The 21,845-nt window shown below is 57.0% G+C and overlaps 1 protein-coding gene across 2 annotated transcripts in view; it reads left to right on the forward strand.

The window, feature by feature from the left end:
• The window catches only part of ARRB1 (arrestin beta 1), a 69,714-nt gene extending 49,565 nt beyond the window's left edge, over nucleotides 1–20,149 (forward strand). The window contains exons 3-16 of one of the 2 annotated variants that reach the window (XM_069471002.1): nucleotides 784–844; nucleotides 3,923–3,967; nucleotides 4,699–4,895; nucleotides 6,032–6,091; nucleotides 6,934–7,001; nucleotides 8,818–8,953; nucleotides 9,975–10,059; nucleotides 10,510–10,582; nucleotides 12,186–12,323; nucleotides 12,712–12,795; nucleotides 13,933–13,956; nucleotides 16,020–16,090; nucleotides 16,915–16,966; nucleotides 18,329–20,149. In XM_069471002.1, the coding sequence (XP_069327103.1) occupies nucleotides 784–844; nucleotides 3,923–3,967; nucleotides 4,699–4,895; nucleotides 6,032–6,091; nucleotides 6,934–7,001; nucleotides 8,818–8,953; nucleotides 9,975–10,059; nucleotides 10,510–10,582; nucleotides 12,186–12,323; nucleotides 12,712–12,795; nucleotides 13,933–13,956; nucleotides 16,020–16,090; nucleotides 16,915–16,966; nucleotides 18,329–18,440 (1,206 nt within the window). In that variant the 3' untranslated portion in view covers nucleotides 18,441–20,149. The remainder of the gene's footprint in view (nucleotides 1–783; nucleotides 845–3,922; nucleotides 3,968–4,698; nucleotides 4,896–6,031; nucleotides 6,092–6,933; nucleotides 7,002–8,817; nucleotides 8,954–9,974; nucleotides 10,060–10,509; nucleotides 10,583–12,185; nucleotides 12,324–12,711; nucleotides 12,796–13,932; nucleotides 13,957–16,019; nucleotides 16,091–16,914; nucleotides 16,967–18,328) is intronic. The other variant, XM_069471003.1, reaches the window with a different exon arrangement.
• The last annotated feature ends 1,696 nt before the right edge of the window (nucleotides 20,150–21,845 follow it).

Genomic DNA, 21,845 nt, shown 5'->3' on the forward strand with positions numbered 1-21,845 from the left:
GTTTTGAGAAATTTGGGGGGTAGAGCCATCAGGATTGGGGATTGCTGGAAGGAAGCATCTAAGAGGACACTCTGGATTTGGCTTGGAGCCGCTGGAATGCTAGCTCGGGGGTTCTTCCCTGCAGGCTGGCTGCTGAGTGGGGTGCCAGCTCCCCAGTTCCTCCCTGCCTCAGACACATCCTCACACACACAGACGGTAGCTATGCGAGGTAATGCCTTTGTTAAAGCTGGAGTTCACCCTTCCACCGTGTATATAGACTTTACAATCTTGGATTGTATACAGTAAATAACATGATTTTATATGTCAATTTAAAAAAATAAATTAATTTTTTAAAAAAGAAACAAGTGCTCATGTAAGTGGATCCCTGCCAGGCTGCGTGGGGTGGGGGGAGCAATTGAAGAACACGGTGTCAGTGCTCAGAGCCCCCAGAGGGCTCCCTCGCCCTCTCTGAGATGCCGGCACTCCCGCTCAGCCAACTCCCTGCTGCGGCTGCTGCACCCTCAGTGATGCTTGGCGTGGAGATCTCAGCGTCCTCGTCTATAAAACAAACAATTACGACTCCTTCCCAGGTCTTTGGGAGGAAGAGATGCTTTTAAAATTTTACAGGGGTTTGCTATTCTTAGTATTAGGGCTGCGGTGAGGGTTCAAGTCCAGTTATGATTTTGATAAGGATTAGGAATGCGTCTGGGAGTTTCAGGGGCTGCCCCCGGGGTTTCTTCTAGGGGAAGGGACTGTGTCCTCCAGGCCCTCAGCTGCTAACGTGCCCTGTGCCTCTCCCCCCAGCTCACCGTCTATCTGGGGAAACGGGACTTTGTGGATCACATCGACCTCGTGGACCCTGTGGGTGAGTCCCTGGAGGGCAGGCGGAGGGTGAGGGGAAGGCCGGGCTGGCCAAGCCTCCCAGGAATAGCCCTCAGGTCTGCGGAGGGGCCTGGTGCCAGGAGCGGGGCCTGCCTGGCTTCCTGCTTCGGCAGCGAGCACTTACTGGGCGCCTGCTTTCCCGTTCCCGTGAGGACCGTGCACTTGTGGGAAGGCGACGATAAGGAAGATGAGGATGGTGATGACGGCAGCCACCACTTACCTTAAGGCTTATCATGTGGCAGACAGTGGGGGTGGCTACCATTGCTATCCCTGCTTCACAGACAAGGAAATGAGACACAGAGAGGCTCAGTGGCTCGCGCCGGGTCACACGGCTAGTAGGGAGAGGAGCCCAGTTCAAAGCCGGCGGTCTGGCTGCACAGAAACCCTTCGTTCTGCTGCTTCTGACAGCAAAGGGTGTGACAGACCTTCCTGTGTGACAGACCCCCTTGTGATGGGGGCTGTCCTCACCCATGGGGGGACCGTGGGAGTCCTGCCAGAGGCTGGACAGTGGCTGAAAGCACCTTCCAAGGTCTCATTCAAGTTCAGGGGTTCACAGCCTCTGGGCTCTTGACAGTTAGGATTGGATAATTCTCTGCTGGTGGGGCCTGTCCTGTGTGTTATGGGATGTGCAGCAGCATCCCTGGCCTCCACCCATTTGATGCCAGGAGTACCTCTCCCTCCAGTTACGACAGTCCCAAACATCTTTAGATATTGCCAAGTGTCCCCTTGGGGGGCAAAAATCACCCGTTGGAGAATTTCTGCTCTCATTGGGAGAGCCTTGGTCTCACTGCCTCTTCCCATGACTGTTTGAGAGAGGGAGGCCCAAAGTTACCCCTGTTCTACAAACGGGCACAGTGAGGCCCAGAGAGGGTAAGTGACTTTTCAAAGAGGGACACGAATAAACCAAATTAAGGCCAAAGGAGGTGACAGGTTGGGAGAATGGGGACTAGAAACTGCATGACGCCAAGTCCAGTGCAGAAACTTGGAGGTGTTGCTTGGGGAAAATGTCCCAGAGAATGTGGCCTCTCTCATCACATCCCTGGGGCTGTCCTGAGGCCCGAGGGCAGGAGTGATCTGCGTGCTCCCAGACAAGAGGGGGAGAAAGAGAGAGAACAAGAATGCACAGTGGTGGGTTTCAGCTCACTAGAAGGAGGACCTTGGGGACCTGGGGCAGGAGACCAGAGGGCTGTGAGCTGCAGCGAGGCCAGCTTTAGCCCAGGCCCCTGGCTTTGTGGCCTGCAGCAGAGCAACCCCACTTTTCCTCCCTCCCTGTCTTCTGAAACTCAGTGATCCTCTGCCATTTGCAACTTCTCCCTGAACTGGCTCCTCCGAGGCAGTGGCAGGCATGCCAGTGTCCACCTGTGGTCTGCTACAGGTCGTGGTTCCAGGGGGCTGAGGCCAGGGCCGGCCACGCCCATTAGCCTACTAAAGACAGCAGCAGCAGCAGCGGCCCAGAGGCTGGGAGGGGGCAGGAGCAGGAGGGAGCCAGCTCCCCAGCACACACACGGGCACCCTGGGAGCTGTTCATCAAGTGTTCACAGAGCACCTAGTTTGTGCCAGGCCCTGTGCAGAGCCCTGGGAGTCCCAGAGAGCTCTGGGGCATTGTCCAGAGTTGACCAGGTGACTCACAGTGAGAAATACTTTTTCCATCATGCCATTGCCCTTTCGTTGATCTGATTATATCCTCCCTATGCTTAACTGTTGCCCATCAGACCTGCACTCGAGTCTGAGCCTCTCGCCCGGCTAAGGGGACATTTACGATCAGGCCTGGCCCTCCTCTTCCGCCAGCCTCCAGAATCTGTTCTCCCAGGCCGCAGAGCCACACTGTTCCCACTGCCTGCCTAGCCCTGAGCCCTGTAATCAATGACCTTTACTTGTCCCATGAGACCTGGCTCCAGCTTCCCTCTCCCAGGGAGCCTCCCATGGCACTGAGTGCCCTCGCTGGGACTCCCTCGCCACTGGTTTCCACTGAGCCCCTGGTGCCAGTGCAGGACGTGGCACGGAGGAGATGCCCACCATAAAAGGAAGATGCGTGATGAGGCTCTGGGGACAGGTTGGCCACTCCCCTGACCAGTGGCCCTGAGCCTGCCCAGGGCTGGGGTTGGACTGGGACCCCTCCAGGCACTCACTGCAGACAAGGCCTCTGAGATTCCTGAGAGGTTGGCTGGGGGCCGCAGGGTGGGGGTGGCGGTGGGTGAGTGTGGGCAGAGAGGAGGAGGGAGAGAGAGAGGTTGGGCTGGAGATGCCAGGCAAGGGGGTGACCCCTGAGCCAGTTTCTGGCCTCCTGGGGTGCTGGGCAGAGAGGATGTGCTTTGTGTCCGGCTGGACTCTGCTCCCGAGGGCAGGCCTCAGGGCACCAAGGCACATTCCATGCTGCTGGAGAGGGCCCGGCACCACCCAAGTGCTTTGCACAGCTGACATTCTATACACGTGCACATCTGCACATACGGCCCATTCCGCCCTCCCAGGAGCCTGTGAGGTGGGTACTGCAGATCACAACCCCTGATCCAGACATTCCAGATCCAGAAAGCTCTGAAAACCTACAGTTCTTTCTCAGTTTGGTGCAGAACTGATTTACTGGCAAGCCTGGCCTAAACTGATGTGAGGCTGTCTATGCCTTATTTAGCCACTTGGTGAGATGCTGACATTTCCCTGGGGAAGTGTCCATGGCTTTAACAGTGGGTGCAGGTTCTGCAGAGGAAATCACAGAATATTGGGAACACCTGCCACATTGCCTCTCTACGATTTGAAACTTCTAAATTTCAAAGTATGTCTGGTCCTAGGGGTTTTGAACCCATATTATTATTCTTACTAACACACGATGCAACAGAGACGTTAAGTAACCTGCTGACAGTCACCAGCTGTGTCTGTGGGGCCGGCCTGGGGCAGGAGCGGGGTGAGATGGTGGAAGTAGGGCCCACCCCCGGGTGCTGGCCTTCCCATTTCTCTCAGGATGCTTTGAGCTGGACAGATGGTTGGGTTTGGGTTTGGGCTGGTGTTTGGGGCTCAGGGGTTCGGGAGGTCAAGTTGGGAGGGTCTGCTCACTCTTTCCTTCCCACAGACGGTGTGGTGCTGGTGGATCCTGAGTATCTCAAAGAGAGGAGAGGTAGGCTGCACCCCCCCAGGCCTGTCAGGGGCCCCCTCCTCCCCCATGGCCTCCAGCCCAGGGTCCCCCTGCCCCTCTCCACGGGGTCCCCTGAACGCCCAGCAATGCCGCAGTCCATGCCCTGCCCCAGGCCCACTGTGGGAGAATGTTGCCAGTGCCTGAGCAGTTTCCCATCGCTATGTCATGACTGTGGCCAGGCTGGGGATGCCAACAGGGCAGGAGTCAGGGTCCCATTTTGCAGAAGGGAACATTGATACAGGGAGGTAAAGGGATTGTCCAAGGGCAGCAGGAAGACAGGAGCAGGGGTCTGAGACAAGACCATACCTGTGGACATCACTCAGCACCCCCCATCTCCCTGCTCCTTCCCCGGGCCCCTGACCCCCACCCCAGGCCTGCCAGCCTACTCCAGCCCCCACTAGCACCTGTCAGATCATTTCCCATGCCCCTCCACACGTGCAGGGAGGTGTGGGGGTGGGGGGGCGCGTAGGGGGGGTGGGGGATGGGAACTGGCCCAGCAGGCAGCGCCCACCTCCTCCCAGGGGCCAGGCCACGGGCAGCTTCCAGGTGCTCCACACCAGCCCCTCCACGGGGAGACCGCGCAGCCGTCTCCAGGGAGCTGTGGACCTTTGGACAGGCCTGTGGCCGGGGCCAGTCCCAGGGCTGCGGCCGGTGCTCTGGGGGGCTTCTTTGCTGCTCTCCAGGCCCCTCCTCAGTGTCCCTGCTCCCCACAGTCTATGTGACACTGACCTGCGCCTTCCGCTATGGCCGGGAGGACCTGGATGTCCTGGGCCTGACCTTTCGCAAGGACCTATTCGTGGCCAACGTGCAGTCCTTCCCGCCGGCCCCCGAGGACAAGAAGCCCCTGACACGGCTGCAGGAGCGCCTCATCAAGAAGCTGGGCGAGCACGCCTACCCTTTCACCTTTGAGGTCAGGGGCTGCCGTCCCCGGGGCCCCATTCCAGAAGCACCACCTCTGGGTGGGCCCACGGGGCAGTGAGGGTCAGCTGCTCCATGTCACCCAGCTCCCCAGTGCACGTTGGGACCGGGGACACTGTCACTTACATTACCTGGCAAGTGTCTCTTCTCTGGCCACTGCTGGGGGCGTCACCCCTACCTCTGTGCTCTCCCCAGACCCTCACGGTGGGAGAAGGGGCTGAGGAGGTGGCTGCAGAGAAAGGAGCCCTTTCTGAAGCTCCTGGGTCACTACAAGGTGTCCACCTGCCTGGCCTCAACCCAGCTCACGAATGAGGGGTGGCAGGAAGTTGATTTCTCTGCCCTGCCACCTCTCAAATCCAAGACTCCAACGTTTCAGATTTCAAAATTTCACGTCTCTCAGACGCTCTGATTCTGTGATGCCGCGCAATCCCCTCCCCTCTGTGCGGGTTAGAGAGCGGAGAGAGGGTATGGAGTCATCTTCCCCGTGTAGATGTGTTCGTTTCCTGTGGCTGCTGTAACACATTGCCACAGACTCGGGGGAAAGTGAACACACCAACTGAAACAACATGTTTATGATCTTGCAGCTCTGGAGGTCGGAAGTCCCAAAATGGGTCTCCCTGGGCTAAACTCGAGGGGTGGGCAGGGCTGCGTTCCTTCTGCGGGCGCGTCCCTGCCTTTTCCAGCCTCACATCCTTGGCTCCTGGCCCTTCCTCCACCCGCAAAGCCAGCGGCAGCCAGTGGCGTCTTCCTCACGCCCCGTCACGCTGGCGTGGACGCTGCTGCTTCCTGCCTCCACTTTCAGTGACCTCGTGGTTACGTGGGGCCACGATAGTCCAGGACACTCTCCCATCTCAAGGTCCTTAACTTAATCCCATCTGCAAAGTCCCTTTTGTCCTGTGAGGTAACACAGTCCCAGGGGGTTAGGATGTGACATCTGTGGGGGGCCGTTATTCTGCCCACCACAGTAGACATCACGGAAAGATCGTGTTTAGCTGTTGCTGTGAGGACTGGGCTGTGCTGAACCCTTTAACCCCGGTCTCAGGGGTGTGTGGGGTGGTGGGGCTGCAGGGTGTGGGGAGGGACAGTGGTGGATGTGACAGGTGGCTTATTCTGCCTTCTTCTTTACAGATCCCTCCAAACCTGCCATGCTCTGTGACGTTGCAGCCAGGGCCCGAAGACACAGGGAAGGTAGGTCAGCCCAAGGGGAGCATCTGTCTGGGTCCAGGACTCCCATGTCCCCAGGTCCCTGCTTTCTCCCTGGAAGGTGCAGACACACAGGACCACCCTCCCTGTCATGTCCTTGTGTCTGGACCGGGCTGATCCCGCCTCAGACAGCCGGTCTCTTTCCAGACAGGGCCCCAGACACGAGGTCAGCCTCACTGCCACAGTCAGTGACAGTCCAGAGGCTCCCTGAGTCACTCTCACTGGCTGTGGCGCTGGCTGCAACAGGACCAGAATGTTCTGAGGACCTACACCCGGCCTCACACTACCCCCAGCAACCTTGTGTGGAAGTACAATCATCTCCATTTCACAGCTGGGGAAACTGAGGCTTGGAGAGACGTGACACCACTAGCGTCCCGGGCCCCAGATCTCTGAGCCCCATTTCCTCACTGGCAAAGTGGAGACAATAGGATGTGCGTCCTCATGTTGTTAGCGGGTGGCATGAGGCTGAAGCAAGCCACCGGCACAGGTCTGCGAGCAGTGGGTGCTCCTCGAACAGTCTGCTCAGGGCCTGTTGCTGTTTCCGGGCGGCCACCAGGACTGAGGCAGGAGTCCAGAGCCTAGAGCCCCGTCAGGGTGGTTTTGGACCTCCAGTGTCAGGGGGAGTTGGGGGGCAGCTCGGTCGGAGGGTCAGATGGAGGAGACAGCGGGAGGGCGGCAGCCCAGGCTGGGCCGAGCACAGGGTCAGGCCGGTGGGGTTGGGCTGTGGGAGCTTGGTGTTCCTACCTGGTGTCCTCGTTTGTGAAGTGAGAGGATGGGCGGGGGACCTGCCTCTCCCCGGCCCTGTGGTCAGAGCCCCCTTCCCTCAGGCCTGCGGTGTGGATTACGAGGTCAAAGCCTTCTGCGCAGAGAACCTGGAGGAGAAGATCCACAAGCGGTGAGCAGGTCACCAGGCTGCCCGCTGGGAGAGGGAGGGAGACAGGACGGGCAGCGTCCGCAGAGAAGATCAGTAGCAACACCTGGAAGTGTGTGAGGAAGGATGACACGTCCCGCCTTGGGCGCTCTGAGGAGGGCGCTCTGCAAGGCGATGGTCCGGGAGAGCCTCCCGAAGTGGCCCTGGCTGGGGCTTCAGCATCTTCGCTCTTGCACCTCGTAGCGGCTTCCTCCCTCATCTCCCTGCCCGAGGTCTCACCCCCTCCAGGCTGCGTGTCTTTTTATTTTGCTTTGGAAAATACCCTCAATTCAGATGGCGAGCAGTGAGCAGGATGTTCCCCGGCCGTGCCCATCTCCCGGTCTTCCTCCTGGGAGGTGGTCAGCAGGAGGTGCGGGTGCCAGTGGGGTCTTCCCGGCAAGGAGGGCAGCGGAGATAGCGAAGCCCCGAGGGGTGAGGGAGGAGAGGTCAGCCCACGCTCAGAGAGGGGAGGCACAGACCCAAGCAGAGAGCCAGCTGGCAGCCCCGACTTCTCACGCCTGCCCCGCCTGGGGTCAGGCCCTGCCTCCCCCGTGGCTGACCTCAGCCCCCAACTCTGATGCCCGTGTGTCCCGAGGCACAAGTTCCTAGGTAGGGGAGGCGGGCTCAGGGGACAGCAGCCTCTTTAGCGACTGGGCTGAGTTCGCCACCTGGTGGCTGTAGGGTGTATTGCATGCATTTCCATCTGCAGCCCCGGCAACGTGTGTGTGTGTGTGTGTGTGTGTGTGTGTGTGTGTGTGTGTAGGTGTGTAGATGGGACCCTTCTCTCTTGCTTCTCTGTCCCCCACTTCCTTCTAAGACCTGAGACCCAGGGAGAGGAAGGGTGTTGTGGGCTGTGGGAAGGAAGAGGAGGCGACATTGAGAGCCATCATCCTCACGCCACCACCAATGGGCCATTTTAAACCCACGCCAAAGAGTTACGAGTAATAATGATATACTAGCTCTCATCTGTCAGGGGCCTGTTAGGTGCCAGGCCCTGTTCAAAGCACTGGGTACGTATGAACTAATTTAATCCTCACAGCAACACAAAGAGGTAGGTCCTGCTATTGTCACCACGTACAGATGAGGGAACCGAGGCAGAGAGAGGTTAATTTCCTCAAGGTCATACAGTGAGTAAGAGGGGAGGCGGCATGTAAGCCTGGCCCTCTGGTTTCAGGGGATGGAGGCGGCCCATCTGAGAAACAGTTGGCACGGACACCGCGTCCCCGAGCCCTCAACCCTTGCCAGGGTTTGCCCCTGAGTCCCTGTCATCTTCACAGGGCCCATCTCATCTCACTGCCGGCATCCCCCCCCGAGTCTACGTCCCCTCGCTGAACCCCAAAAGCTCCTGAGCCCCCATTTCCTCATGTCCCCTCTGCATATTTTCATTACAAGATACCTGACAGGTATTTACTACATGGCTGGCACTGTCACAGGTGCTAAGAATACAGCCATGAACAATTTAGACAAAAATTTCTGTCCTTAGAGAGCTCACATACACTGTTCCGTGACACAGGGAAGCAGGGAGTGAAAACATAGTCCCTTTTCTACCAGCCTCCCCAGTACCAAGACCAGACCCAAAGGAAGTGCAGCCACAGGGTGATTCGGAGACAGGATGGGGAGGATGGAGTGGGACCAGATGGTGACAAGGCCCCTATCCAACCTCTGCAGTGTGGCTGGATTCCGAGGCAGTGGGGAGGGGACCCATGGCAGTCTCTTGAGCAGGGGAGTGGGGCGAAGATCACAGGAAAGGGGATAAAGGCAGGTGACTCTGGTCATCTTTCACTCCTCCCGTCTCCGTTAGGAATTCCGTGCGTCTGGTCATCCGGAAGGTGCAGTATGCCCCAGAGAGGCCCGGCCCCCAGCCCACAGCTGAGACCACCAGGCAGTTCCTCATGTCAGACAAGCCCTTGCACCTAGAGGCCTCCCTGGATAAGGAGGTAGGAGGCTCAGACTTGGCAGGGGTGGGGGCTGCTCTACCAGGGCCTGGACCTGAGATCCCAGTCCTCTCCTGGCCTGTGGGGCCTCCTCCGGTAGGAGCTTCTACCGCAGTCTGAGGACCACAGGGCTCAGGGAATCTGAGACCTCTCAGGGGATTTGGAGAAGCCTCTTGGGACCTAAAGGAGTGGCAGAGGGGCATGAGTCTGAGGGATGCAATTGACTTCAGACGGGAGCAGCGGACCCTCCCCGCTGCCCACTGCACCTCCACCAACTGCCTGGGTCAGGCCAGGTGGTAAAAACCAACCAGCTCGGTAGAGGAGGGGACAGAAGGAGCCCGGGAACTCCTGCAGTAGCCCTGCCTCCCCTGAGCTATATGGCAGCAAACCCTGTGGGAGGAAGGGGACTCCTCCTTAAGCTCTGAGTCAAAGCCAGCTTCCTGATGCCTGCTGTGAGCTCAGGCTGACCTCTCCTTGAGCTGTGGGCACCCCCTTATCCCTCCTGGGGCACAGCTGAAGGCAAGTGCCTGGGACAAGATGCAAGTGAGGCCCTTGGGTGAGATTCAGAGCTGGCTCCCTCGGAGAGCCGGGCAGCCCTTCCTCACCTTCCCCTGCTTCTTCCGGACTCCCCTGGGGACAGATTCTATAGCTGGCAGAGGCTCGAGGCATCACCTAGTCCAGCCCCTTCACTGAACAGAGGGAGAAACTGAGGCTTAGATAACCTGCCCAGGTCACACCACTATCATCACTGTTACTGTTGTTATTGTCATTGTTACTGGTGGCCGAGCTGGCACTGGAGCAGTTATGTGGCAGGGGTCCCACAGGGCACTGAGGGCTAATACACCTGGTGGCTGTAGTGCCTGCTCCCTTAGCGTCAGTGGGAAGTGGATGATGAACTTGGGGCACAGGGCAGAACAGCCACAGTTTGGGGAACCCCATATTTGTGTGGGGCCTTTCCTCCCTCCCTTTTCCCTAGAACTTTGGCATCTTCCCAGCCAACCCTCTGCTTTCTTATGCCTCCCAGATCTATTACCACGGAGAACCCATCAGCGTTAACGTCCATGTCACCAACAACACCAACAAGACAGTGAAGAAGATCAAGATCTCAGGTAGCCCAGGGAGAGGCTCAGCTTAGGGGGTGGGCCAGAGGGGCTCCTCGCAGGGGTTGGGGGTGGCTGAGGATCTGCCCTGGTTCACAGCCTTGTAAATAACTGCCGAAGCCCGGGGCCTGCTCTGAGCCAAAGGCTAAGGCTTGTGAGGCTGGTAGCGCAGGCTGCTCACGGGCTAGGTAATGAGTTTACTGCTTAAGCCACCTCTTCTCTTTGGTTTCCTGGGTTCTGGCAAAGCCGTCCTTGAAGGGAAAACTTCTGGTTATGGGAGGGAGTGGGTGTGTTTGGAGCTACCCTTTGGGTGGAGGATGGGTGGTCTCCTGCAGGAGTGCCTCCTGGTGGCTTCTGGCCATTGCTTGGGGCTGGACACCCCCAGCCTGGGGAGGCCTGAGATGCTCTGTGGGGGCTGCGGCCCTGGCTCACAGCGCCCCGATCCCCTCTCCCTCCTAGTGCGCCAGCACGCGGACATCTGCCTTTTCAACACAGCTCAGTACAAGTGCCCTGTGGCCATGGAAGAGGCTGAGTAAGTGAGCACAAGCCTGGCCTTGGACATGGGGGACTGGGAGGGAAAAAGAAGCTCTGGGTCCTGTTACAGGCCCACCTGGCAGAGGGCCGGGCCTCAGACTTCCTTGCCACTCAGAGTAGATGATCCTGAAGAACCTTTTAGAAACCATCCACCTGAGTTAGCTACAAGAAATACACGCTACAATCAAACAAAAGACCCACTAAAACTAGAACAACAAAAGAAAAGCTAATAAATATAAGGGGGATGGGGATGTGGACAGAAAATAATTACACTGTGCCTGAAACCTAGGTTGAAGGGAGATACTGTGCTCTGAGCTTCCTGGTAGCCAAGGCAAAGTGGGAAAAGCAGTAGGTGCATCACTTTTCTTGCCTGATAAAAGAGTAATCCGATTCACTGGGGAAAGTGGGCTGTGTTTGGAAGGTTGAGAATAATCATACAAAAAGACTCTAGGTTTGAGGAGAGCTAATATGGTTGAGCATGGATGGAACTTTGTCCCAAGCTTGTTGGCAGTTAAGAGGAGAGATCTGAAACAAAACATCTTTACTTACCTAAAGGAAGTAGATACTTCCACTAGAAAACACACATATTTTTTCTCCTGGCCCTGCAAATATTTTGTGGGGAGGACAATTGAATTTTATGTAATTTTATATGAATGTGCATATTTATTTACATGTACTTGCAATCAATATTTTTTTGTAACTTAAAAACATTTAAAAAATGTTACTACCTGGTCTCCTATAGGTGAACGTGCTATGATCAGATCAAACATTCCCCTCATTATTGGGCTTCTCTTATATTCTCTGCTGATTTCAAAAGCAATCAGAGCCACGAGGCATAGATTTCTGGAGAGGGGCAGGGGGCAGGGCCATAAAGTGAAGTGATCTAGAGACAGAGTAACATAAAGTCCCCAGACTGGAAAACCCCAAACCCTGCAGATGGTGCCAGCATCTAACTAACAGAGAGCAGTGTGGACGGTGGGGAGGCCTTTGCACTCCCAGCCTTGTGTAATTCCCAGGAAGCCCTGTGGGGCAGCAACTGGGTCAGAGAGATGTGACTGGCTCAGCCTCACAGCGCTGGCTAGTGGCAAAGCTGGGCTCAAACCCAGGCTGTGTGACTCCAAGGCTTGCCCGCTGGCTGCTGCATGCCAGCTATCATTGAAAAGATGGGTGAGGACAGAGCCAAACCCCAAACTGAACAATTGAAATACCCTATATATGATGGATCGATTGTGATAGAGCAAGTACAGGTTTAATTGCAGGACATAGGTGGGGGGTATATGGGTGCCCAGTAGCTTCATTCATGGCTTGTGTGTAGCTGTAGTTTCTAAAATAAATGTGCTGCTTAGCACTGCCCCGTTAGACTAGGATGGTTTTTTCCTACAGAACATCCCAGGGTCAGTCCTGCTTATGTGTAGAGTGTAGACGCGCCTCCTTTGGGTGGCAGTGGTCTTCCTGCCAGAGCTGGGCCTGCCCAAGTGGTCCCTGCAATTAGGGGACAGGTGGGGAGAGGGAGGGCCAAGGCTAGATGTCCTATAGGTGGGGTGAGGGCTGGGGTTGGCTCTGGGGAGGGCCATCTCCACACCTGCTTCCCTTCTTCCCAGCGACACAGTGGCACCCAGCTCCACATTCTGCAAGGTCTACACGCTGACCCCCTTCCTGGCCAACAACCGAGAGAAGCGGGGCCTTGCCCTGGATGGGAAACTCAAGCACGAAGACACGAACCTGGCCTCCAGCACCCTGTGAGGACCCATGCCCCGGTCCCAGGCTCCTGGTGCCCAGCACCCCAACGGGTCCACACCCTCCTTGGTCCCACCAGTACGAGGACAAGGCTCGGGCTACCCTCCCCCTCAGGCTCATCCAGGGCCTCAGGAGCATGGCCTGTCGGGGAGGCTGCCCCCTACTCCACACACCACACTGCGGGGACGCTGGCCCTGGCAGGGGCCCAGGGAATCTCACAGCCAGATTTGGGAGCCAGGGCTTCCCGAGTGCACAGCTCACCTTCCTCCCTCCCACCAGGCCCAGGGTAGGGCACACACAGTGGAGGGATGGGTGACCGCCACCCCTGCCCCTGCGTGTCCCAGCCACCCACACCCAGAGAGCCCTGAACCAGCTCCCCTGTGTCTGCAGGCTGAGGGAAGGAGCCAACCGCGAGATCCTGGGCATCATTGTGTCCTACAAAGTGAAGGTGAAGCTGGTGGTGTCTCGGGGCGGGTGAGTGTCCTAGCCCAGCCCAAGACCCCTGAGTGCAGAGGGGAGTGACTCTGAAGACCCTGACAGCTGACCCCACACTGCCTGTTTGCCCGCCCTCCTAGCTGCATCCATCTTTGGGGGAGGAGCTTCCTGCCCCAACTCTTCCTCCTTCCTGCTCCTTTCTCTCCTCCTCCTCCTCCTATCGGGGTCTGAGCCTCGCACAGAGGGTTGGGGGACGGCGCCCTCAGAGTCTATGCTGTGGGGTCCCTGGGATGCCACGCCCCTCATCACACCCTGGGGCACAGCACCCACCCCTACCCAGGCTGATCTTAGCGGAAACAGCTAAAGGGGCTCCCAGAGCTGGACTGGGGATTTGTTAGGTGGCCTGACTCTCCCATTTCACAGATGGCGAAACAGAGGTCCAAACATTTCCTGAATCTCCTCTGCTAACCTCAGGTCACGGGCTGGGTGCTGGGGCCACAGCAGTGGACCAGACTTGTCCCCTGCCCTGGAGTGTAGCTTGATGGAGGCTCAGGAAAACCCCCACAAGTCCCCATATATTGGGCCTACCTGTTATAAACCTAGAATTTCTACTTACCAAAGGGATTTTTTCTAATTTAGCTTATAAATTTCTATAAAAAGATTAAAAAACTCAATAATATTGACATTGAGCCCCGCTTATTATTAGAAAAATACCTCTTTGCAGGTGGCAGTGAGTAATACTGACCACACTATAGGACATCTCGAAATTGGAAATTGCAAATCCTGTGTCCTGTGACCTTGCAGGACCCACAGTCTTCCCAGTTCCTGGGAACCTCCAGTGCTTCCTTTTGCCATTAGAGAGCCCGGCCTCCCCCCAGGGCCTCCCCTGGGGCAGGCAGCACCTGGTTAATGTTTACACTCCCTCTCCAGATGAGGATCCTTGGGCTCAGGGGGGCTGCTGAGCTGGGCCTGGATCTCGGCAGCCCTGGGCAGGGCTAATGGCATCTCAGTGCATCCCTGAATAGCAGGCAGAGCTGCGCAGGGGCGGGTGGGAGTGTGTCCCATGGGTCTTTTCTATCCCAGGGGCAGCAGAAGTGGTGAATGAATGTGCTTTCTGTTTTCTTCCTCTCTGAACTCTCTCCTGACCACTTCTCCTGCCTCCTCTGACCCACCCAGCCTGTTGGGAGATCTTGCATCCAGGTAAAGTCCCTCCCTTCGACCTGGTTGACTCACCTTCCTGGAGGGCCCAGAGACCACTGGCCTGACTGACCAGAATCACAGGGCACTGGGTTGGAAGGCATCTTAGCGGTCACTTCAGATTGCCAGGCTCAGGTGTGTGCTGGGGAGACACAGCCTTCCCTTAAAACAGCTCACCTTGCTGTTCCATCCCACTCAAGGGACAGGGGCCTTTACAGACAGCAACGCCCAACTGCACTGATCTGGGGAGGGGCCCCCAAGAGACCTGTCTGAATTACCTATCACCTGAAGTACAGGGTGTTTTGGAGAAATGCAGGCTCCGTGGCCTTCACGCTTCTATGCTATTGAGAATTAAGTGCTGGCCAGGTGTCACTTAGGATACACACTTTTGTAGACGAGGCTCCCTGGTAGCCAGCTGGGTGGGCTCACATTCCAAAAATGCACGTGCCACACCACAGCAGTCTGGCCTTCTCCTGTCGCAAGCTGGCAATGTTGCTCATCCTAAGAAATTAATTCAATTCAATTCAGTTCAATATAATTCAGCAAAGATTTGAAGAACCCAGACTTGTGCCCAGGCTTGTGCTTGGAGCTGAAGTCCCAGAGAGGAATCAGCCCCCTGCCCTTATTGCCATGGCTTAAGGTCCAGAGTCTTCCATTCATATCCCGTATGACCTTAGTGAAGGCTGGCGGACTCGATCTTCCACCAGCTTCCATTCTGATAGCTCAGTCCTCCAAGTGAACCTGCAGAAGCACCCCCCTTTGCAAGCAAAAGAAAAAAAGCCAAATAATTTTGACAGCCTTATAAAACCCTCATGTTCCCATTGGGGGGAAGTGATGATTCTGACAGGCACAAACCTTCACGGTTTAACCAAGCCTTGTACTTACATCATCTCCCAGAAGTTCCAGTGGTTCTAGAAGGCAGGCATTGTTACCCCATTTTCCAGATGAACTCAGTGACGCTCAGAGATACAGAGTGCTCTGCCAGTGAGTGGTGGGGCAGGTGACATCTTTCTGGTTACACAGCTTGTGCACCTCACCGCTCCCTGCCAGTCCCTTCCTCCTCCCCAGCTGGGCCTGGGCAACAAGATCAGTGGGATGTGGCTTGTGCCTGGAAGTGCTCACAGTTGGGGGGGAGGTCTCGTAGGGTGATGACACCCCAAGCTGGGAGGAGCATTCAGGGCAGCTTTTGTTAGTCTCAATTCTGAGGCTATCACACGGTGATTAAGGGTGTGGATGATGGAGCAAGAATCCTCTATCACTTACCATTGATAGCTGTATGGCCTTGGGCAAAGATATTTTAATCTCCTTGTGCCTCAGTTTCCCAATCTGTACACTGAGGATAATAATATGGTGGTTGTGAGGATTAAATGAGTTACTCTAGGGAAGGGGCTTACAATAGTCCTTGGCACACAGTCAGCACCACGGAACTGTCTGCTCTTGGTCCATCGGGGCCAGAGGCAGAGAAGCCCCATCAGGAGCACTGGCTGGGGCCAGTTCTTCCCCACCGCCCCTCCCTCCGTCTCCACAAGGCTGCACAGGGCGGACAGTCTTGGGCCCTGGGGCCCATCCCACTTAAACTTGATTAGACTGACCTCAGCAGTGCTTCCTCCAGCCTAAGCACATTTCTAGAAGCCTCCTGGAGGTGATGGGAGATGAGAGTGAGGGTGGGAGGGGGTCCAACCCTGAGGTTGGGAAGGGCAGTGTCAGGGAGGCTGGGGTGGCTGTGGCCATTTGAGGTGGGCAGGGTCCAGGGCACCTCTGGGACTGTGCAGTGGCCACAGTGCACACTACCCTGGGCTGTCCTTTCCTACCTCTGTGCCTCCGCCCAGCACTCGGGAATCCAGGGATCATTTTCAGGAAAGGGGAGGTTTCCATTTCTTTTGGGAGCCAGAAGAAGAGGTCTCCTCGTTCAGCTCCCAGACAGAGGCAGATCTTGGGCTGGAGGCCGTGTCTCGGACCTCCCTCCTCTGACCACAGAGCCCTCCCTGTCCTCACACTGACAGGGCATCCTGTCTCACAGCCTGAGACTGGGCTCGAGGCTCACCAGCTCTGGGTCTCTGTTTCAGCGACGTGGCTGTGGAACTGCCCTTCACCCTAATGCACCCCAAGCCCAAAGAGGAACCCCCACATCGGGAAGGTAAGCAGGATCTGTGGGTCACTGGGGCTGGGGCTCTCCACCACTGCTGTGTCACCCTGTCACCCCACCTCCCTCTGGGTTAGCCTTCAGTGTCACCCTTTTCTTAGATCCCAAGATTTTTCATAGGGTCCAAACTCCTGTTTGCTTCTGACCCCACCAGGAGACAGTGCGGCCTGGCTCCTGTCCTCCGTGGGAGGGGAGGCAGGCCTGGAGGAAGGAGCTCAGTGGCCATGCTCTGAGCCCCTACCTTGACCCTGGCATGGGCTGGGTCCTGTTTGGTAGTAGGGGAAGGGGCTGCATGGATAAGATGACCCCCGGACACACCATTCCCATATTTTTTTACAAGTGATACCAGACTGGTCATATTTCATTGAATCTAAGACTGTTTCCGTTGCAAGAGATAACATTATGGAAGGTACCAATATGGAATATCCCACGATTAAACTATGAAATGCCATTGACGGCAAAACACCCCCCGGGGTTCAGAGGTTAAAATGTGAAAAATTAACTCTGAGTTGTCTCAGAGTTAAGAAACGCATGCATGCGAGGAATCACTCGAAGTCATGCTGAGACTTGTCAAAAGGACCAGGGGCCAGAGGTTTCTGGGGCTGCAGGGGGCATTGGTGCCCTCCCTGCGCCTCCTCCCTGCCTTTAAGGTGACCCGTGGGTTTCAAGACCAGAGATGAGCTCCCCTTCTCCCCTCCCCTTTTCCTGTGCCCTCCTCATCTTAGCCTGGTTGTCCCAGGGTGGGGGCCTGTGCCCACCCGCCCCCACGCCAACCCTCACTAACCCCTGGGCGCCCTGCCCGCCCGCCCTGTGTTTAGTTCCAGAGAACGAGACGCCAGTAGATACCAATCTCATAGAACTTGACACAAAGTAAGCCAAACCCTGCCTGCAGACGTCTGGGGGGCGGCCGCGGGGGCGGGGCGGAGGGATCATTTGCATATGTGCTTATTAACCCCTGAGGAGCCGCTGGTCTAACCCGGTCTGCTGAGAGCCGCCTCTGCTCGCCTCTTCAGCAACCCGCTTGCCTGCATGTGACTTGAAGGACCCTCTCCGTGCCTGGTCCTCTTCCTCCTGCCTTGGTGGGGTCTGTCTTCCTCCCTCGTCCTTGCACGTCCGTCCGTCCGTCCGTCCACAGCGCCTGCTCGGCTCACACAGGGCTGGGGCATGGCCCTGGGCTCGGCTCTCCGGGCTCGGCTCTCCTTTCTCGCCCACGCCCAACCCGTGGCATCAGGCTGTGGGGTGGGCAGGGGTCTGGGGATCTTGTCGCTTCTGACTCCTGAGGACCAACCGTGCGGATTTCCCAGCGGTCAAAGGCCGTCGCGGCACCGGAGAGTGGCCAGAGGGGGAGGACCTGGGCCGACAGCACGAACCACCTCCAGGGCCAAGCAGCTTTCTCGCTCCAGCTCCAAAGCCACCCTTCCCTTGTCCCCCAGGAGAAATCCGGGGTGTGGGGTTTCAAGTCACACGATGAGGATGCCCCACGCGCTGGCTGAACCCTGTGGGGCAGGGGACCTGGGTGGGCCCTACCTGGTCCTAAGTGGATGTGTTTTTTGGTAGAAGGGAACTCACAGTTCTTAGAAGCAGTCTTAGTCCCGAAATCCCACTCAGGTGTCCCCTTTCCCCACGCACCTGTTCTCTGCCCCCCTGTTTAGACTTGCCATCCTCCTACGCCGCCCCTCTCCCATCCAGGGTCCCTGGGGGTAGAGTGTGAGCTGACACCGGGGAGAAAGGCTCTTTATGGACTTTTCTTCCGTTAAGCCAAGCCCACTCCTTCCTGTCTAGCAACAGGAATGCTTCCTAAGGGTAGTTTTTTGGGCGGGTGGGTAGGGCTGGTTGGGCCTGTCCTGGGAGGACGCCCTCTGGTGGCCCGGCCTGTCACAGCAGGAGTGATTCCTTACCGGGGCTACAGAGCCACACTGCCCCCCGCAGCTCCTCAGGAGTCCAGGCCACTTTCCTAGCTAGCATGAGTGTTGAATTCGTGTCTCCCTTTGGCATTTTCACAACTGGCCCAAGCCAGACGTGACCATCTTCACTGCCATAGGCGGGCATCCACGTGCGGCAGCCTGGCAGGCCTTTCTGCCCAAGGTCCACCCCAGAAGCCAGAGACCTCAGAGAGGGTGGGTTCTCTCCCGGGCCCCAGAGCAGGCTGAGTCACCTCTGGCCAGAACACTGGAAAGGCCTCCTCTCCCCGCCCCTGCAAACACACCACGTTTTCCTTGTCTCTCCCACCAGTGATGACGACATTGTATTTGAGGACTTTGCCCGCCAGAGACTGAAAGGCATGAAGGACGACAAGGAGGAAGAGGAGGACGGTACCGGCTCTCCACAGCTCAACGACAGATAGACAGGGGCCGGCCCTCCCTCCGGGCTGCTCCGGGCCTCTCATGCACTAGGATGCTTATTCGTCTTCTTCCCGCCTGGTTTCTCCTCCCTTTGTTCTTCCAGTTTCTACCAGGGGCCCCAGTGGTCTCCCAGGTCACAGTGATGGACCTCTGGCCTCATGGTTGGCCACACATCACCATGCCAACAGGACCACAAAGTGCCACCTTCACCCCCATCTCTGCAGTCACCTCTCCACACCCCTCGTTTTCATGCTGACTCCCAGAAAGACCACCAGGGCTCTGGCCTTGGCATTTGACCTGAGATGGGGAGCAGGCAGGGGAGGAGGGCGCACAGGGCTTGGAGGGTGGGGATGAGGGCTCAAGACACATGAGAAGATGTCCATAGTCCCAGGCGGTTAACCCAGTCTGGCAGCTAAAAGATGACTGCATTGAAGGCCACCTCCTTCTCTGGCTTGGAGGGGCAGACTCGTGGATAGATTCTCAATGCCTTTTTGCAGTTCGGACCCACCAAAGACCTGTCCCCTTCCACCCTCATTCCCCCCCCCCCATGTCCCTCTGTGTCTGATAGTGACACCGGTAAAGGTTCCTAGACCCCAGGAATAGAGAAAAGCAACTGGACTGACTTTCTTACCAGCAGTTACCTAGACTAAGACAAGCTGTGTGAACTAGCCCGAGTGTATTTCAGTATTGTCAGGATGTGACACCTTAGCTACCTTGTATTTTATGTGTGTGGACCTCTCTGTACAAGCACAGAGAAAGAGAGGGAGGGGATCTGCAGTGAGCACCAGCCCCTGGCAGAGTGAGCAGGGGGCTCTCAGAGGTGGGAGCAGGGAGCAGGAAGGGCAGAGTCTGCCCTATGTCCCTGCCTTTGTGGACTTAACATGGTCATGCAGGAAGCAAGGCTGGAGGTCCAGAGGGGGGTGGGGCTTTGGTCAAGTTCCTTCTCCTCTCTAGGCCTCGGTTCCTCACCTGGCAAACCAAGGGGTTTGCCCACAGGACCATAAGGGGACCTCCCAGCCCTGGCCTCAGAATTTGTGAACACGGGAGCTTTTGGTCTGGTGGTGGAGCCAGAGCTGCTGCCTCCAGAGGGGACTCCCTAGACCTCAGAGTGGGCCGAGCCCGCAGAGCACCTAGCCCAGTGTCAGGCAGGTGCCTTGACGTCAGGCTGTGGCCGTAGCTGGTGTGAGCTGCTCTGCCCTAGGGCCTGACTATCAGGAAGAGGGACAGAACTTGTATTTGCTGAGGCTTGGGGAGGGGCTTGTGTCACAGCCCCCTGGGAGTGTGGACATCCTGAGGTTTACCCAAGCAAATATATCGACTAGCTGGGCAAGGGGATCTCTCCTTAATTTCTGTTCCCTTCCATCTCTGTTCCACACTTGCCTGAAAAGGGAGACAACAAAATTTTATTGTGCAAGTTGGATCTCAACCCTTTTCAGTCCAGCACCTCCAGGGCTGTGCTGTGCAACCACTTCCCACTTCACAAGCCTGGCACTGTACTTCTGAATCTCATGAACATTCAACCCAGCGGACCCCCTCCCAGGTCAGAACCAAGTCCGCTGGGAGCAGACACACTCCCCTGACCCATCCTGGGGTCCTAGCTGCAGGCGCCCCTGGGCATCCGATTCCTGCCGGAGCTTGCTGGGCAGTTTGCACCTCATCTGGGCAGCTGTAGAGTTGGTGAAATGCTAGAACAGTGCGTGCAAGCACATGCCCTCCCGCTCTTCTTCCAGAACCTTTGGGGCTGACGCAAGACCCTTTAGCATTTGGGGTGACCGCTCTCCTGCAGACCTCTTCCCCCATCCCTGGCACACGCACACAGATCTGTCAGGCTGGTTTCTTAAGCTTCCTCCACCTCAACATCACGCTCACCCTTTTTGAGCTTAGCCAGTGTTATTTAACCAACTTCTCCAACTGCAGGGAAGTGTCAGAGCCCTGTTTTGTTTTTATTTGTTTGTTTGTTTGTTTGTTTTGGTCAAGTTTAGTTGAAGTCAGCCTAATCATCCTTTGCTGTCAACTTCTCTGCTCTGTGCTAAGCACTGGAGACACAGGGACAGGTCCGTCCCAGCCCCTGCCCTCAGGCAGCTCCTGGTCAGGGGACAGCTTTGGGGGAAGTACTGGGGGCCACTGCCGTCGGGGCCCCGTGCCTGCTGCCGGTCCATACAGTGCCTTGACGTGAATAGAAACAGAGCCCTTTGCAGGTGGGCTCAGACCCACACTAGAGTGGGCAGCTTTGTAGTGGCACACAGGTTGGATCTGGGCACCTCTTGTCCCTTGGCCAGACACCCTCCCACACAGCCATGTGCTGCAGCCCTGAGGGACACACAGGCCCAAGTGTTTCCTTCCACCTCTTCCTGGAGAGGACGGCCTAGATCATCTTTCCAGGCTTCTGGTGGGCTCCAGACACCATCCCCCCATCTCCACCCCAGCCCCCCAAAACATGACGAGGGCTTCCCTGGGGGACTTCTCTCCAATCTGGAGTCAGCCTGTCCAGGTGAGACTTTGGAGTGAAACTAGGGGCGGGGGAGCCTCACTCGGTCCCAGGCAGCAGCCCACCGTGTTGGCTGTTTCTGTGCCAAGCATTTGGGGCTCGTGCTGGCCAAGCAGCCCCGCACTGGGACTTCCAGCCCGCCATGTGGGTGGCATGGGCAGGGGGAAGAGCATGCCCTGGGTGAAAGCCTGCCACGCAGAGGGCCAGCTGGGCTTCCTCAGCGCTCCAGCCAAGAGAGTTCAGTTCCCGTGAACATGAGGACTGAGTTGTTTGGCTGGACCCCACAGGCCACCTCAGCCTCACAGCCCAGCCAGGCTAGCGTGGGCTCACCTGGGGTGTTGGTTCAGCTGGGAGAGATCCTGACAAGCTGGTTCCCACATGATAGAGTGAAAGGAACAGTGTCCTGGAAGTCCCCGATGCCACCTCTCAGTCCTAGCTGTCACCAACCAGCTGCTGGGTGGCCTTGAGCAAGTTACTCAACCTCTTGGGCTCAGTTTCCCTAACTGTAAAATGGGACAGTAATCCCTCCCCTGTCTGACTCAAGGAATTGTTGTGAGGCCCTGATGAGATGAAAGTCAGTGGCCTGTGCTCTGTAAGTTGCAAATGGCTGCACAGGGGTGGCCCTGCAAGTGCAGGGGCACGGCCCAAGGTCACGCAGGAAGTTTGCTGTGCTCAGCCCTCCTCCCGCCAGTCTTCATCTCTTGCCCCCCTTCTCATTTAGGTAGATGTCAACCAGATTGAGATGTAGCCAATTTGGCTTTGGTGACCCAGCTGAGAGGGAGACTTAGACCCTGTTTAGGAATACTATGCCCAAGAATCATGGTCCCAGGGACCAGGACAGAGAGAGAAGGCACGGATAGTGTCAGTGACTGGGAGAGGGGAGCACCTGGGACCTGCCGAGACCTGGTGTCACCCGCAT

This window comes from Eulemur rufifrons, chromosome 6, assembly GCF_041146395.1.
Source record: "Eulemur rufifrons isolate Redbay chromosome 6, OSU_ERuf_1, whole genome shotgun sequence".
Taxonomy (NCBI): domain Eukaryota; kingdom Metazoa; phylum Chordata; class Mammalia; order Primates; family Lemuridae; genus Eulemur; species Eulemur rufifrons.